Source organism: Elgaria multicarinata, chromosome 6, assembly GCF_023053635.1.
Source record: "Elgaria multicarinata webbii isolate HBS135686 ecotype San Diego chromosome 6, rElgMul1.1.pri, whole genome shotgun sequence".
In the NCBI taxonomy this organism is placed as follows: Eukaryota; Metazoa; Chordata; class Lepidosauria; order Squamata; family Anguidae; genus Elgaria; species Elgaria multicarinata.
In genome coordinates, this window is record NC_086176.1 from 52,078,081 (window position 1) to 52,097,030 (window position 18,950).

Here is an 18,950-nt window from a genome sequence, read left to right on the forward strand (position 1 = left end):
TATGGGAAACTGTGTTTGACTTTGCAACAATAGATCAAATGATGAAGGTAAGATGTTATAGCCCACCTAACCTGATGAAGAGTCCTGGAGAACTTGTAAATGTGCTCATTTTAGTGGAATTTTGATTGGCCCTAATAACGGTTTGGTTCAACTGTGGGTTATGGTATTTTAGTTTGTTTTAATGGGATTTTTATGCTTTAAAAACTTTTATGTCCAGCACTTTAGATTGGGTGTGGCTATATTAGTCCCTTGCACTGTAGTATTTGCACCTTCTGCCATCATCCCTAACCCACATTATTCCAAGTTTTGCCTTGGTGAGTCTTTTTAGAACCCTGGCCTTTTGAACCATCAAGAGGCAATCTCAGAAGATTGAGCACACAGAAGCTGGTGCTAGGGGATTCCTGTTTAATGCCTTGACCATTGCCTTGTGATGTTCCTCAGGGCTCTAACTTATCCACCATGTTATTTAACGTATACATGAAACCATTGGAGAGATTGCCCAGAATCTTGGGTTTCAGTGCTACGAGGATGCTGATGACACTCAGTTATATCTCTCCATTCCATCCAAATCCAAGGAAGCTGTTCTAGTTCTAAATCACTATCTGATGTCTGTAATGGGCTGGATGAGGACAAATTGACGCTTAATCCAGACAAGACAGAGGTACTCCTCGTTAGTCCAAAGGCAGGTCAGGGAAAAGGGATTTAACCTGTGCTGGATGGGCTGATATCCCCTTTGGGATATCAGCAGTGTACAGGAGTGCATTTGCACAGCTGAAGCTAGTGCCCCAATAAACCTCATTCCTAATGACATTTGGGCCGGATCTACACTACTGCTTTAAAGCGCTTTATAACAGTTTTATAGCGCTTTAAAACAGTTAAAGCAGTTTATAACTGTTATAAAGCGCTTTAAAGCAGTAGTGTAGATCTGGCCCAGATCTACCTGCAGTCACACATGCCTTAATTACATCCTGTTTGGACTACTGCTGCATTAAAAATTGTTCAGAAGGTTCAGTTGGTCTAGAATGCTGCGGCAAGACTATTAGTTACAGAAAACATGCAACTCCCTTGTTACAACAGGTTCAGTGCGTACCAGTGTGTTTTGGGGCAGAATTAAAAGTCCTCATTATGACCTAAACAACCTTATATGGCTTGGTACCAGGCTAGCTGAAAGACCACCTTCTCCGATGTAAAGAGGGTCTTCTCAATGGATGCTCCCTGCTGAGAGAGGCTAGGTTCATTCCCTCTCTGCTGTTTTCCTGCCAGCAGGCAAAGATCACTTCATTCAAGCAGCCTTTTGGTGTAAAGGCAGTTCTGTTTGGTTAGAGGCTGTTTTTACTCTGTCATTGCAATGCTTTTAAAGGTGTTTAATGCATTTGTTTTACTGTTTTTATCAAGTTTTATTAGTGATTGTAAGCAACCATGAGTTCCATTTTTAGTAGAAAGGCAAGGTACAAGTCAAATAAATAAATAAATACCTCATTAGCACTTTCAGAAAGCCTTACCTGCGATATGGATTTGAAAAGCTAAGATATTTCCCTCCCCAAAAGGCTCACCCCCTTAATAAAAGTAAACCACAAATCTATGCTAGGTATTCTATACAAACATGATTAAAAAAAAATTTAAGTGACATTCCATAAAGCAATATTTTAAGGTTAAAATGTAGGCTAATGTTTTTGTTACTGCTTATCCTTGTACGTTACAGTAAGTTTGAGAGGTTGTTTACTGTGATTAACTCACATTAATTATGCTACATTACCTAAACCTGCTTTTGAATAGAACAATCTACTTTGATGTGGAGCACCTTGCTTGTTAGTCAGAAAGCCAGAACAAACTTGGTGGATAACATGCTGAAATGATGGGGAGATAAGAGTGCTCCCCAGTATTCAGAGCCTATTTTCAAATTCTAGGGCTCAGCCTTTGTGCATACGAAGTACCACAGCTCAGCCTTTGTTTGTGTAAACACTGGACATGTGAGAGTACCTTTCGCTCATTGTTAGTTAACCACAACCATGTTTGGCACATCTCCTAGCATTTAAAGCCTAACAGGTTGGCTCTGCCTTGCCCAACCTTACAATTCTAAGAATCCCCCAGCATGCTGCGAATTGTAAACCACACACCTGGAGGGCGCCAGGTTGGGGAAGACTACGCTAGCTCTTACTAACCCCAGTACTTCTACACTACCCAGCTGGCTGGTCTGTAAAAACAGACCGGTATATTCTATAACCTCCTTTTACTCTGACCCTAACCTGCACTGCAGGCAGATGGACGCCCCTCTGGAGAGCCAGGGGGCACCTGCACAGACAGACCTGCGTGCCCTGTAGCTCCTTTGCACCTGTACGCCTGTGTGTGCGTGCACGCGCCCGCTCGCGCCAGAAGCGGCGGCGGCCCCCTTACCGCTGTCGTGGCCAGGTCAGGAGAGGGGAAGGAGGGGTGTGAATGCGGCTGCTTCCCCATTGGCCGCTTACCGGGCTCCGGAGGGCGAGAACGCCTGGAGGGGAGATTGCCGCCGCCGCCTCCGAGTGCGGCCGGTGAGCCGCGAGCGAGAGAGGGTGAGTGCGCGCGGTGCCGTCTGGAGCGGAGGAGGAGGAGGCGGTGATGGTGGAAGGGCGGGTTCCCCCCCCCCCGCGCTTCCCCTGTTGCCTGAACTGAGGAGGGCTTCGCTGCGCAAAGGAGAACTCCTGGGCGCGCGTCCTCCCCTCCCCTCCCCCTGCAGCACCACCAGAGGAGGCGGAGGAGTGGGGGGTCCTTCCCTTTCTCTCCCTCCCTCGGCTTGTTTAGTTGGGCTGCTGACTGGCTGGCTGCTTCCCTCGTTCTCTCCTTCCTTCCTCAGTGCCGCTAGGGGAGGTGTGTGGAAAAGGCCTTGTACGAGAGCAGAGGGGAAAGGGCGGAGGAGGAAGGGTGTACCCAAGCTTGGGTGGGTGAGGGGACAGCGGTGGATGCCCGCGCTTGCTGCCTCGTGAGGTGAATCTCGTGTCCGGGCAAGCGGGCAGGTTTTAGGCTGCCTTACTCTATGTAGCAGCAACAGTAGTAGTAGTGGTGGCGGCGGCGGCTCCTCCTGGTAGCACGTCCTAGTTGACCGGGTAACGGAGGGGGAGTCGCTGAGGAATGTGGCGTCCGTGCGGCTCGGAGGCGCCTTCCTGAGGAGAAATGGTGGCTTATGGTGTTCCTGATTTTGCTGCGGATAAAGCGGGGGGGGAAAGGTGAGGCGTGTATTAGCAAGCTGCGCTTGGAGTTCGGGAGATGCATTTTCTTTCTCCCTCCTCCTCTCCCCCCTACGGAGGCGTTGTTCTAGGAAAGAGCTTTCGTTCTCTCCAGCGGGTGTGTTTCCAATTTGTAGCTTTTGAGAAAGGGGAGACGAAGAGAGGCTCTCGCTTATGTACGTGAGGCAAGGGAAAGAACGGCGCCTTCCATTTGTTGAGAGCCAAATTAGCAGCCCAGCCCCAGAGGTTCTTCGAGAGCAAAGTTAACCAGCCAGTGGCCACCCAGGATTTGTGGCTCGTTCTCTTTTCTTCTCTTACAACGCTTCTGAAACCGTAGCTGCTTATGACATTTGGCGCCATAGGCTTGGTGTGTGTGTTGCGGTGTGCACATAGTGACATAACCACACCCCTCTTGCAAACATAGGCATTTTAATTAACCCACTGCTTCTCGTTCCTTCTCTCTTCAGGGTTGGCAGCCATGCATAAAGTATTGAAGGATCCTTCCAGGGATGTGGTGATGAGTTGAAAGACAAGGACAGTCAACTGGTTTTTCTTTCTGAGGAGTGGCAGTTATGACTGTCTTCAGGCAAGAGAATCTGGATGATCACTATGAGATCGGAGAGGAACTTGGAAGGTACAGTACTTGTTAGAAGGAAAGCTCTAGCAGTGTGTGTCTTTATAAATAAAAGCTCCTGGGGACAATAAGAACCATATAACATGAGGGAGATGGAGAATCCAGTGGTGCCCTTCCCTTTTCACTCCACTGGAGAGAAAAGGGAACATGAGACTGCATTGGATTTTAAGTGTAAATGCATTTACTGTTAGCGCATTCCAATGATCTTCTTATGTGCAAAGGAATCTACTTTGGTGTCTTTTAGAGCCTACATGCCTTGTAAGAGTTAATCTCTAGGCCTGAAGTAAAGTGTGCTATACTGGTGTCAGTAGTGGCCTTATAGGTAGGTCTCTCCTCACAGAAATGCATATTCAGATGATATTGCCTTAGAAAGGTGGCTCTAAGCTAATGTAATTTGCTGCTTTAAATAACCATAAGGCTGGTGGGTTGAGGAACATTATAATTGACACTTGCATGACTGTTTCATGCTGTGAGTAACTGATAATAGCCGTTTGCATGGATGATTGGTTTTTGTTTAAGTGCTAAGTTCTGATGATAGGAATAGCAAATTATTAGTGTATGTAGAAGAATGGAAATTGGTACGTAAAATTAATAATCTATATAGCTATGTTTTATAAGGTGTATTTGAATCGAAATAATTTCTAGTATTTGTTTTCATTCTAATGAAGATCGATCACTTTCAAGGTATCAGAGTTCAATTATTCTGTTCCAGCCAAATGTCGGATCAAGAGATTTATAGTCATTAAGCAGTGTAGGTTTAACACAGCCTTCATAAAGCTTGTTAGTTGAATACTACAGAATGCTGTGTCTGTGCCACAGCTTTGTGATGGAAAACCCAGACCATTGACTAGCGATTATAGTTTGCTTTTGGTTTTAAATCTCTCAGTTCAATTGCTAAATGAAGTGTGTGCTTTTGGTATGTGTTGTGCAAAGTGTGTGCTTTTAGTGTGTGTTGTGTCTCTTACTTTTAATCCTTAATGTATTGTTAACTTTCAGATTTAAAAATATAGGTAAACTGTTGGTGCTTATAGCTATGCTGCTTTCAAGTGTACTTTTTGCCATTCTTATGTATCTTCACAACAAATCTGATTTCCAAATCATGATTTGAAATGAGCCTACAAATCATGGTTTGGAGTTTAGTATTAACAATAGTTTGCCAATTTGGATATCATGGCAAATTGTAGCAAAAAGTAGTAACTGGACAAGGACATTTACACATGAGTAGGAAATAGAACATGCTGACCTATAGAGTTGTTCCTAGTGGCTTGATCAGCGCCTGTCTAGTGAGCTACATGGATGAAAAGGAATTTGAACCTAGCGATTTGAATCAACTCCTCATTGTTAAATTAGTGATTGTTTCCATCTCTTGTGCTTATTTAAATGAAATCCCTCTTGAATTTGTTATTGCTACTGATGTATCATGTAAAATGGGTATACTAAAATATAAATCTGAGTTGAACTTTTAAATTCAGTGCTGTCAAATCAGTCTGAAGAAGAGTTTCACTGCAGTTATTGTGAATTGAATGTGTGTGTGTGTAGGCTATAGGAGAATCCATGTCTCATGAAAATGAACAGGAAAATAGTAACTGAACGATAGGCTTGAATTCAGCCAGGATTTGCATTTATTTCTGGTGGAGCAATTTATATAATGTAATGCGAAAACTAAACTAAAATAGAGTAATCATTTTTCATTTTAAATGTAAACATGGTAATGTTCTGTCATGTTATTATAGACAGTGTCTAGCTGGTTTTTGTGCCATCAATGCTGATTCCTGAGTACCAATTAAAGAATTTTAAATTGTCACCAGTAATCTAGAGGTTTAGAATACTGTTCGGAATGAGTTTGGATGTATGTAGCATGTCTTGTTAAACATGTAGAGAAAATAATCTTAAATCCTAATTCTGAATAGTTGAAGAGCCCAGAACTGGGGAGCTACTACTGGAAAGGCCCTCTTCAGAGTAATTACCCCACTATACCTTAGCAATTGGAGCAGGGCTTCCAATGATCTCAAGGCTTGGGTAGGAATATATATATAAAGAAGTGATCCTTCAGATATGGTAGCCCTAAGTTATAGGTTAACACCTGATTGCTAAATTAGGCCCAGAAATGAACTTGAAGCCAGTGAAGATGATACAATACTGCATAATATAATCATAGCGCCTGATTCCTGACAGTGCCCTAACCACCATATTTTGTAGTAACTGAAGGTTTTGGACCATCTTCAAGGGCAGCACCGCATACACTGCATTGCAATAATCTAGATGGGAACTTATCAGGGCATGGATCACTGAAGCCACTCTAACCCTGTTAGGACTGTACACTAAGCCACAGTGGTTAAGCATTTTGAGCTAAATGTTATGACTTAGCGTGTCGTGTGAGACATGACTTAGCATGTTGTATGAAATATTACTAACCCTGTTGGCCACATAACCACAGTTTAAGCATGCTCACTAACAATTTGCTGCAAACCATAGGCCCACTGTCTCTATCCAGGTGAGGGTCATAGCTGGTGTACCAGTCTAAGCTGGTAAAGGAACTTCATGCAAAATGGATCTACAACAGTGATGGAGAACCTCAAGCTCAGGGACCAAATCTGGCCTTCCAGGGTTCCCTAGATGGCTCTGCCTCTCCCCATAGCTCCCCCTCGTCCTAACCCACTTCCCCGTAACCATCAATTATTTGCTGGTTTCCTGACTTTTGTGCAGTTTTCTCTCATTCTAAAGGATTGAAATGCCTCTCCTAAGGCGTAGTTTCTGGCAGTAAGAGCTTTAAGCTTAAATATGCTGGTGGTTTTTACTATTTTTGGCCCCACCCCTTTTGCCTTTGACCTTCCCCCTTGCCTTTGGCCCGCCCACCACTGGAATATGATCCCTGAGTGGAGTGCTTCACTGAAATTGAATTCTGCCCTTGGTCTGAAAGAGATTCCCTACCCCTGACGAATGTATCCTTTCTGGGATTGCAACCCCTTCCAGTACAGGTCACCTAAATTTGAGTTTTTGAACACTGAAGTTCATAACAGAATTGGTTATGTTGCCAAATTTTGGAATTATTTTTCCTACCCTCTCAAAAGCTTGCAGTGATTGCAGCTTTTTCTTCCGCAAAATCCCCAGTGCTTTTGTTTGGTGGTGCTTATAGTGCAAAACAAAATCTTATATTTAAGGGAAAGTATGTGCTACAGCAAATAAGTTAGAACTGAAAGTCTTATTAATTAGGTTGCAATTTCTATGGGTCATAATATTTGCCAATTGAGAAAGCTATCTGAAGATTATCTTAATTATGGACTTGCTCTGCATTATACTGTGACTGATTACTGGTCCATCTAAACCAATGTAGTTTACTCTGACTGGGGAGCCATAGGAGTATAATAAAGGAACTGCAGAATGGTGTATTTAAAATGCACAGTCACACTGCTTGTAAGTACAAGAGGACAAAATAGTAGGGAGGCTTATGTTTGTTTCTGTTTCATAATCATTTCCAGCCCAAACTGTCAGGGAACCACAATAATTGCAGCAGTAATTCTCTGAAAACATGGGGGAAGGGAGTTAATATCTCGATTGCTGGAGTAGTAATGGAGTGTTAATGCCACTTTGCAAATTTCACCTCCATTAACTTTCTAGCCCTTAAATTTGTGCACATTTCCCTTTCATCTACTTCCCAGTCTGAAAAATTGTGCAAATATACCAAACAATTAAAAAATGAAAACTTTAGAGGGTGGCAGAATGGGACAGAGCAAATGAGGCATCAGCAGTACTTACACCCTACCTCCATGAGACCCATTCACTCCACCCTATGCAGCTGTTCGGAAACTGCAATAACCTCAGCAGCAACTGCTCTGAAAAGGTGGGAATTAATATCTCCCATTTCTGGAATAGCTGAAGAGTCGGGCAAGGTAGAGGGCACTGGGAAGTGTCGGTTCAACTCTTAAAAGTGAGAGGATCACATTGCCAAGGAGAGATATTGTCCTCTACCTTTTTTGTGCACTTACTCCTTTGGCTTCTCCCCACCTCCATTTTGGGTCTTCCCTATCTCTGATTATTACTTTTTCACCTGGTCCTTCGCAGCTGTGAACAAATTAGCCTATATGCAACTTTTAACTAGTCAATGCCCTTGTATGTTACCTACTCCACTTTGCTGCTTCCTTTGTCAGTTGAAACAAACAAGGAAATTGACCAGGCAAGACTACACATATCTGAAAGCTGTAAGTGCACACTTGTGAAAGATCAACAAAATAAATAAATAAAAACAAATTACGACCCCATTGCACATTTTTGAGGAACCAAAAAATAATTTCTAAAAAGCCGGGGATCAAGTAACGGTCCTTCCAAAGTGTCATTTCGGCATCAGTGGAAGGGCAGTCGCAGGTGAGATCACAAAGAGCGAGTAGCATGTACTTTTTTGCCGCTTTTGCCAAGCGCTGATATAGCCAGTCACAACAACATACAATAATATCACTCTCCCAAGTTTGGATGAGATGACAACCCACCGTGGTACGAACAACCCTACAACAAGCCATGGTGGGTTCTTGTCATGGCTTGTTCACAAAAAATAAGCCACTCTATGTGAAAATGATTCAGGTTCAGACAAAATGACAACCAGACATGGCTGGCTGCCCACAGTGACTTGTTGTGTTGTGCAAACCTAGTCAATGGAGCTGTTCACACAACATGCTTTCTCAACCACTCAGTTTTTGTTGAACTGTTGGTTAGTGTGTTGTCTGAATCCAAAACATTTTCTTCAGGGTATCTTGTTAACCATGCAGAGTGGGTTATTTTTCCCGAACAAGCTACCTGGAGAACCCATGGTTTGTTTTTGGGTTGTTCAGCGTTGTTAAAAAGCCACACTGCATGATTAACGAGCCACCCTGCAGAAAATGTCCTGTGTTCAGTCAACAACAACCTACATTCAACTACTGAGTGAAGGTTAGTGTATTGTGTGAACTCAGTCAATGAGTAAAGTGACTAGGAGATTTGAACTTTATGAACATAGACCAAGCATATTTACTCAGATTAAACTAATTGCCTATGTGGCACTGGAAGCCACTGCACTCAAATGGCTTGTGATGTGGAACTACGCTCACATAATTTAGTTTCAAATGGCTACTCATACGGGTGGCTGTAACTATGAATCTGGCCTTAGAATTGTAACCAATGAGACTTCCAGATAATTTTTCTGAGATGTGTAAAACATTTACTTGTCACATTATCTACATTAAAATACCAAACTTAAAGTAAGATTAGTACCCCTGTGCTTATCTTAAACAGATGTCATAAGCAATCAGTTCACCATGCAATTTCATAAGGCCAAAGCAGATTTATGTTCTATTTGGGCTGGAAATGATTATGAAACAAACAGACATAAGCTTCCCCCCTATTCTGTCCTCTTATACTTACAAGCAGTGTGACTGTGCATTTTAAACACATCATTCTGCAGTTCCTTTATTATACTTCATTGTTTTAAGGACTTTGTGTATGTGGTTGCCACAGTGCTGCATTCTTCTGAGACTTTTTTTATTGCTCTTGATCAAAACAGTCAAAACACTTAATCCCCATGAAGGTGATTTAGTTTTACAAAAAAAACCATCAAAGGTAGTGTTGCTTAAGTTTAGAGATGTCCTGTATTATAGTGACCTTGAACCTTGAACCCTGATGTGAGTTTAGAAAATAATTTTATGAAAAGCAGATACTTAAAGGAAGTACCCTTTCTTGAGCCAAGCCACGCCACAAGAGTACAGATCAAGTCACACACTATATGCATGCTATGATCACAGAATTAAACACGTAAAAGTCTTTCTCTAGAACAAAGTACCTGTTTGAGAGATGGGAACATGTGAAAGCCTGAGAGATGACAACTCATGCAGCATACTCTCTCTCATACATGCAGAAAAGGCTCATACACTGAACGTAACATACATGTAGCCCTTCTGTTTCTCTCTGAATACAAGTTGTTGTGGACAAAGAGTTTCTCAGAGACATTCACTGGCCACGGCTGCAAACACAGTGCTGGACTACATGGACACAAGTGACTTACCCAAGTCTGCAAACTGAATAAAAAGCAGAAATGAGCCTTAAGTTCCAAAAAGACCTTTGGACTCTTATTTGTTGCTGCAAAATAATACCCATTTTAAAGAAAGTAAACTGGTTAACTTCCTTCAAGAACCTGCCCCAAATAACACAAACATCACAAATTACCTTTTCCTTGCAAATTCCTTCAGTCCATTGTCCTCCTCAACTTACTCCCCCAAAAGAAAAATCCCATTACTCTTATTCAGGTTAATGTTGCAACCAGGCCAGCTCACTCTCGCTCTCTCCCCCTGACCCCTTTCATTTTCTTATTTAGACTAATATTTCTGGGTGAGTAGGAGATACTAGAAATGGGAACTCATTGAAGCTACAATTTGGAGAAGGATAGATGGCCAGTCCGCCAAGACTGCCACCCCAGGTGATGGTGTGCCATCCACCCCCATTTACTCCCTCTGGAGCCTCCAGATTGTAAAGTGCAAGCAATTTACAGGACAACCTACAATGTAGGTTGTAAAGCACAGATCTGGTGCCCACATTGGAGTTTCATAAGCCTTGTATTGAGGCTGTCAGTGGCTACAGAGGGCTATCTTTGTGCCTAGTCTGGAAACTTCAACTAGTTCAAAATATGGCAGCCAGGCTGGTCACCGGTACACCTAGGGGTGACTACATTACACCATTTTTAAAATCTCTTCACTGGCTGCCAATTAGTTTCCAAGCAAAGTATAAAGTGTTGGTTATCACCTTTAAAGCCCTACATGGTTTGGGTCCAGGCTACCTGCGGGATCGCTTTCTCCCATACATTCCGCCCCGCACACTCACGTCCTCTGGGAAAAATCTACTTCAGCTAGCAAAAACTAGATTAACAACTGTTACCCAGAGGACCTTCTCTTCTGCTGCTCACAGACTGTGGAATGGCCTGCCAGAGGAGACTCATCAACTTAACAGTCCACTAGCATTCAAGAAAGCTATAAAGACTAATCTCTTCCAGCAGGCCTATCCAGTGGAATTTTAAAATGTTTTTAAAATGTTTTTAGGGTGTTTTTTAGGAAGTTTTTTAACAATGTATATTATGTTTTAATTATTATGTATTTTATTGTTGTTCCCTGCCTCGATCAAAATGGAGAGGCAAGCAAGAATTATTATTATTATTATTATTTATACTTTTCGTTTTCATCCTAAAAATGGCAGTGCATTGTACTGTGCAAACTGAACAAGGAACTATAGGTGTTAGTTTATTTTTACTGCTGTATATGTTGTAATTCCTCTGCTTTGCCCCATGCTAAGCTTCCCAATTTCCTTGCATTGAGTAAGAAGAGTGGCTTGTAAACAGTATAGGAATATTTTGAAATTTAATGTGGAAGGCAAACAGTTTAGAAGATATGTGGGAATTTATTCTCAGAAGAGACATCCCATTATTCCACCAAGCCTATGCAGATGAATTTTAAACCTAAGAATTTTAAGATATTGTGATTGTTATTTTAATATTGTATTGTTTTATATGCATTTTTAACCAGTTTTATGTATTATATTGTATTTAATGTTGTTCCCTGCCTCGATCCAGAGGGAGAGGCGGGTAAGAAATCATCTTAAAAATGAAAGTTTGAAACTTAGAGCAGTATACAGCAGACTGAATAATCAAGAACTAAATATTTATTTAGTTATTAGTTACATTTATATTCCATCTTTTCCTCCAACAAGGCAAGGATGGCATACGTGATCCTCCTCCTCTCTATTTTATCCTTACAACTTTGTGATGTAGGTGAGAGTCAGTGACTGGTCCAAAGTCCTCCAGTGAGCTTCATAGACGATCAACATACTTCTTGCACACATTGGTTTTATTTCAAATGTCTTCCGCACTCCTTCCAGTGATAGCCCTGTGTCAAATGAACACAGATTGCAATCTGACATTTAGCAGTGACAGGTTTCTAGTTGTGTTTAGATGTGTTCTACTGACAGTCTTTTGTTTTGAGGTGGGCATGTGAAGAGTTGATCTTCTGCCACAACTAATGCTGATTTTGGAGCATTGCTATTATAATGTTGGGTGGGAGCAGCAACAGTTCTTAACAAGGTTTACAATACTGTCAGAAGTGCAAATGCCCCTTGACATTTGTTCAAGATCATGTTGAGTTTTGTTATCCAGAAGGGGCTGTAGCTCGGTGGTCCTGAGTTTGATCCTCAGTACCTCCAGGTAGGGCTTCCATAAACCTTGGAGAGCTCTGCCAGTCAGTGTTGACAATATTGGGCTGAATGGATCAATGGAATAAGGCAGCTTCTTATGTTCGTATGTTAAGGAAATGCCACTGACAAATCATCGTTATTTACAGTAGTGCTAATGCTTGGTTTTGGAGGTATTCACCAGAGCTTCTTGTGACTCTGTTTTTATCTTGAATCTGAAGTCTGTATTATAAAAAAAGAATAAATAGCTATCTGTTCTCTCTGATGTGCTAACATCCTACAAAGCTCTTAACTTTTATGTGTGTAGTGAGATGATACTAATACATTTTCTTGATCTATTATGAAAACTAATTTTCTACAGCTTTCACTTTAATACAGTGAAGTTCTATTGAAAATAGCAAAGCAGAATGTTTCCAACTGTGTCTGTGGTATCCTGTTGGGAATATGATGAAGTGGTATTTTTGCTTAATAAATTAAGCCTTACCAAATAGCAAGTTAGGCCTTTAGTCATGACAACTGGCAGCCTAAGTTTTTCTGACATGCTGATGTGCTGATACTCTACAAGTCACTTGGGCCCAGTATGCACACACAGCAGAAAGACAACATGATTGAGTTCTGAGATGGTAGAATGGACTGTGTCACAAGATTTCTTTCTGAATTCTTCACATAAGAAACATAAGACAGAAAGGAGAGAGTTTCTAGGCCAGTCCCCTCACAAGTGTTCTAGTTTTCTACTTGAACAGATTTTTTTTAGCGTAAGAAAACATTCTAAAAAGTGGCCCCTCCTCTGTAGTTTAAAGTCCTACAGTCCAGTTCATTCTGCTGCATTTGTAGACTGGGTTTAATAATCTTTCTAAAACCTTGTAGTGCCCTATGATTCCTTTAAACCATGTGCAGTTTCTCTCTGTAAGATAACATCAAACTCCTGCATCTAGACACTGAGAGCTGTATGGGAGAACAATTCTGTCAAAGTCAACAATCTTTACATACTATCAATTTCAACTAGACATTTCAATGAAATCAAAGGGACTTAAATTTCTTAACTCTGCCCAGACTAAAGATTAATTCACATTTTAAAATGTTCACTTTAATTTAGATTTACATACATTACATTGTTCTAACTACAAAATTATTTGAATCCTACTTTGGTGTGTTTTATATAGTAAGTGCTGGTGGCATTTTCAACTTCATTGAAATAAATACTTGTAGTGGTGCACCTTTCTGTTACCCTGCATATTGTAATACAGTCTGTGGCAAATAAGAGGATTATCAAATAAGATCATGTTAGAAATAGGTGTTTATTTTAAGCTAAATGCCTGGGAAAATTGCAGACTCACAGCCTGATGCATGCAGATCCGCCTTAGAATGCTTAGGGACACCTGCAAAAAGGAATATGTCATGCAGTTTAGCCAAGTGACTGAATTGTGCAATGACATATTCCCATTGATATCATGTGCTATCAACTTTTAGATATGGTATTCAATGTGATTGTGCCGTTCCTGATGCCTTGGTAATAGTTGCATTTGGATGCAACGGATAAACTGTGGTTTATCATTAGTGAAATAGGCCTACATAAGCCGCCATAGACTCATGTGTTCCCCCTTGTCCTCCCTTACTGAAGCATAGCTGTGAGAAGATTAGAAGCTTTTTCTTCTGTTTTTCCACTAATAGTGCTTAGTATTACATCTAGTCCTGGACAAACCATGGTTAGTGAAACAAGCAAACTTTAACTATGGTAAATAAATCCGGTTTGTTCAATAAACCGTTAATCACAGTTTAGGGTTCAAACATAACACTATAAGGGTGCAATCCTATCAGATCTGCCCTGGATACTCATAAGCCTCTGAATAAAATTAATATGGCATACTTTTAAATGGTTTGTTTTTACTAAATGTAAGTAAGTCAAAGATACTAAATCACATCTTAATTGACCTAAAGCAGTGAAAAAGTTTCCATAAAACTCCCTTCACTGGTTGGGGCTATCCCAGTAATAGTCAGCTCAAATTTCTGCGATGCCTGTTGGGCTCTTACTCAGTTGCCATTTAGCTGGCCCTTCTATTACGGTAGCATTTGCTCTGCCCATATTATTTAGAATCTCAGATTTGAAGGCCCTATAAACTTATCCTGAATCTGACTCAAAAATAATAGGTGGCTCACAAATTAATAAGGATCATAGATAAATTTCTAGGGACACACAAAAATAATCCTCAGATTGTGGCGGAACAGGACGGAGCAAATGGGGCCCCATTCAGTCTCTCTTCATCTCAGTTCCATCCTACTTATTATAACTCTTACTTTTTCATAGTAATGTGTGTTCCCAACTTACTTGCTAAGACATATGGCAGGCAGACAACATTTGTAGGAAAGAATCAGTGGGCAGGAGGGAAAGCTGTTCTCTCTCATGCCTGGAAGTTCTCCCCCTACTAATCCCCTGCCCCAGAGTTGGGCTCACTTGCAGTTTCAGAGCTTGGCTGGTGGGGGAGGGAATGATTTAAAAACAAGCTGGGGGCAGGTGAATTGATATTTAAAACAGTGATTTAAATCACTAAGGAATGTCTGATTTTCCATTGGATTGGCATCTTTAAATACTTTTATTTTATTTTTACCTCCATTCTCACTATCCTGCCGTCTTCTATAAAAGATGAATAGCGAACCGCCTTACAAAGTTTTTCCTGGGGGTTCTCACAGTAAAGCTATGTGACAACATGATATTCAGGACAGAGCAATTGTGACCAGCTTTGCATAATTATCACAGTGGCTTACTTAAGCCACTGTGGATTGCCACGCACATGGGTGCCACGTTGCCAATTGTTATGTCACCTGAACCCAGTGAGGATGATTAACAAACCACCTCACAACCCTACAAAAGGCCATGGGTTCTGGGTGGTTTGTTACCCACTCCACCAAGCCACTCTCACCAGGTTCGGATGACACAAGAAGCCATGACTGGTGAGGGTAAATAGGGAAATGAGCCTGCACACATGGGTGTGGCTAACAAGCAACTATGGCTTCTTAAACACCCTTGTGTCATGCAAACTGGGCCAGTGTCTCCTAGAGTGCCTATCATCAGAACATTTCACTAGAAACTCACAACAGACAAATATCCTGTCTATTGGTCTCAAAATACATCTTTGGGTCAATCCCTTTTTCACACTGGGCATCTTGTGTGAACTGGCTGGTTCTTTTATAAAGTGTAAGTCAAGGGTTGTTGAGGAAGTGGAAGCAACCTCTAAATAATTTTCTGATTAGCAAGCTAGGCAACTTACATCAGAAATAGAGCTTCTTTTTCAATGGGTCAAAACAACAATTCGTCTCCACAGAAGTTTTTACTGGTCTCAAATTCCCATAACTAGGTATAGAATCACCTTAATATTTGGTTTTCCTGGAACCATCCAAATCAGGAATCCAGGAGATGCTATCTCTCAGATGCTCCTCTCTGCAGTAAAGTCTGCACATGCTCTGAAACCCAAGGTTGTTCAGCGTTAGACTTAATTTTATTTACAGATCTGTGTGATTTGGTGCCTTTATTTTTCATTTTTCTTCTTTTTGCCTAAATAAACTTATTTTTATACCTTGACATTTGGCTGCACTGTTTTAAAAGGGAATTTCACATGAAACCTTCTCCGTGTGTGAGACTGCCTGGTTGCTAAGCTACCCCTTATGTTCTTGGGATATTTCACAATGCTGTGTTGAAGTCTGTGTCTTCTGGGCTTTGGACAAGTAAATCCAAAGCACCTTCCTTTTTAATTATTTTCCTAGAGGTGGGATGGGCTGAAGAGAGGGGGTCAGATGAGGGTATGTCAGGCTACCACCACTGAGGTTAAACTTCCTTTCGTAATTCTTTATTAGGAGGGAATGCTTATGAAGAAGGGGAGCCAGTCTTTATCCCTCGCTCACCCTCTAATCTGTCACAGGCTGTAAAACACACTGAATACTAAAATTAAGGCTGCAATCCCAGGCATGCTTATCTGGAGTAAACTCCACCAAACATCCTGAAGCTTCGTTCTGAGTAAACATGTATAAGATCCACTTATCATGCTAGATAATTAACCTTCGGCTATTGGGTGGTATAAAATGCAATAAATAAATAAATATGGGAGTTGTACTCTTCATGTACAGCGCTTTGTAACAAAGCGTTCTATATGCTGCTGCTGCGCCTAAGCATTGCAGTTGTATGTTTCCTGCTTGTTGGAGACTTAACAAAAGTTTAAATGTGGCCCCAGAAACTACATTTTCCCAATACATGGAAAGAATTATGTAGAAGCTGAATTACATTTATCATAGAATCATAGAATAGCAGAGTTGGAAGGGGCCTACAAGGCCATCGAGTCCAACCCCCTGCTCAATGCAGGAATCCACCCTAAAGCATCCCTGACAGATGGTTGTCCAGCTGCCTCTTGAATGCCTCTAGTGTGGGAGAGCCCACAACCTCCCTAGGTAACTGATTCCACCGTCGCACTGCTCTAACAGTCAGGAAGTTTTTCCTGATGTCCAGCTGGAATCTGGCTTCCTTTAACTTGAGCCCGTTATTCCGTGTCCTGCACTCTGGGAGGATCAAGAAGAGATCCTGGCCCTCCTCTGTGTGACAACCTTTTAAGTATTTGAAGAGTGCTATCATGTCTCCCCTCAATCTTCTCTTCTCCAGGCTAAACATGCCCAGTTCTTTCAGTCTCTCTTCATAGGGCTTTGTTTCCAGACCCCTGATCATCCTGGTTGCCCTCTTCTGAACACGCTCCAGCTTGTCTGCATCCTTCTTGAAATGTGGAGCCCAGAACTGGACACAATACTCTAGATGAGGCCTAACCAGGGCCGAATAGAGAGGAACCAGTACCTCACGTGATTTGGAAGCTATACTTCTATTAATGAACCCCAAAATAACATTTGCCTTTCTTGCAGCCATATCGCACTGTTGGCTCATATTCAGCTTGCGATCTACAACAATTCCAAGATCTTTCTCGTTTGTAGTATTGCTGAGCCAAATGTCCCCCATCTTGTAACTGTGCATTTGGTTTCTATTCCCTAAATGTAGAACTTGGCATTTATCCCTATTAAATTTCATCCTGTTGTTTTCAGCCCAGCACTCCAGCCTATCAAGATCACTTTGAAGTTTGTTTCTGTCTTCCAGGGTATTAGCTATCCCACCCAATTTTGTGTCATCTGCAAATTTGATCAGCGTTCCCTGCACCTCCTCGTCCAAATCATTAATAAAAATGTTGAAGAGCACTGGGCCCAGGACTGAGCCCTGCAGCACCCCACTTGTTGCCTCTCCCCAGTTTGAGAAGGTTCCATTGATAAGTACTCTTTGAGTCCGATTCTGTAGCCAACTGTGAATCCACCTAATAGTTGTTCCATCTAGCCCACTTTTAGCTAGTTTGTTAATCAGAATGTCATGTGGTACTTTGTCAAAAGCTTTGCTGAAGTCAAGATATATGACGTCCACAGCATTCCCACAGTCCACAAGGGAGGTTATCCTATCAAAAAATGAGATCAAATTAGTCTGACAGGATTTGTTCCTGACAAATCCATGTTGGCTTCTAGTAATCACTGCATTGATTTCAAGGTGTTTACAGATTGACTTCTTTATAATCTGCTCCAGAATTTTCCCAGGGATGGATGTCAGACTGACTGGTCTGTAGTTCCCAGGTTCCTCCTTTTTGCCCTTTTTGAAGATAGGGACAACGTTAGCCCTCCTCCAGTCGTCCGGCACCTCACCTTTATGTATTTGTCAAAACATTTATTATATACTGCATTTCAGCCAGCCCCCATTAGGGCCCCAAAGGCGATTCATAATAAAACCACAAAGCTGATACAATAGAAAGAATTCAACCACTGAAATAAAAGCAGCCTCATTAATATACACAGACCTGTTTGATGCTTGTTCCCCTATGCCTTAAATTTTGGACCCTTTAAAAGGGAAGACAGTGGCTGTGTTCAGACAACACTATAGTCTGTGTTGGAGTAATAGTCAACTCGACAGTTGTTTATCTAGGGGGTACTCTTCATGCAACATGATAATAAACAATCATGATGTTGATTAGGATCAACGTTGATCCTATTAGTCCACACTGAGTTGACTCACTCATCACTTGCCCCCAGTCTTTTTGCTAGTATCCCACTAGACCAGAGCAGCAGCCACCACTTTGACCACTCTTGCCTTGTGACTCTGTGGCTGAGGAAATAACCAACGGTGCCTTCCACACAACATGATAACCAATGGTGCTTCAAACAGCCAACTCTGCTCCATACAAACTCCTTCCATACAACACGATAACCCATGGTGGGTTAAATTACCAACAGTTGACTATGTAAACAACCAATTAACTGCAGTTTGTTAAATTAATAAACAAGAAATGTGCCTGAAAATGAGCTTTGTCTTCCTTTCCCAATTCTAAACACCAAATTGCTGTCTGATGTTACTAGGATATTAATACCATTATTTGCCCAACTCATGTCTATACTGACCTGAACCTCAAAAAATGGGTCTCATCACATTAAAAGTCTATGGTGGCTAAGCCCTGTCAGTTTACATGTACTTGAGACAGCAGCATATATGTGAATGTTTGGAATGTCCTCTTGACCTTTTCGAAATGATCATTGCTCCCACACTGCAACAAGTGTGTGTAAAGGAACCCTAAATATGACATGTTCTTGAAAACCAATTGTGCAGCCAAACAAATTCCTTTTAACTATGAATAACATTTGCTTAGGAATTAAACATTGTGTTTTCAGAAAGTGTTCCTTTAAAGCAGAAGCCTTTTTTCTTTTTCTTTTTGCATGTCATAAACATATAAGTTCGAATTCCCTTGCTGGAAGTCTTGTAAAAGTTCTGAGCACAAGAATAAATCTTCTTTTGTCTACTCATGCGTTCCTTAACCTTCAGCTATCTCAAAATAATTTAAAGAGCAAAGCTTGACCTAATT

The 18,950-nt window shown here is 41.4% G+C and overlaps 1 protein-coding gene across 1 annotated transcript in view; it reads left to right on the plus strand.

Annotated features, from left to right (window-relative positions):
- Positions 1-3,643: 3,643 nt before the first annotated feature.
- DAPK1 (death associated protein kinase 1) overlaps positions 3,644-18,950 on the plus strand; it is a 93,214-nt gene continuing 77,907 nt past the window's right edge. The window contains exon 1 of the mRNA XM_063129412.1: positions 3,644-3,834. Coding sequence (XP_062985482.1) covers positions 3,773-3,834 — 62 coding nt within the window. The 5' untranslated portion in view covers positions 3,644-3,772. The remainder of the gene's footprint in view (positions 3,835-18,950) is intronic.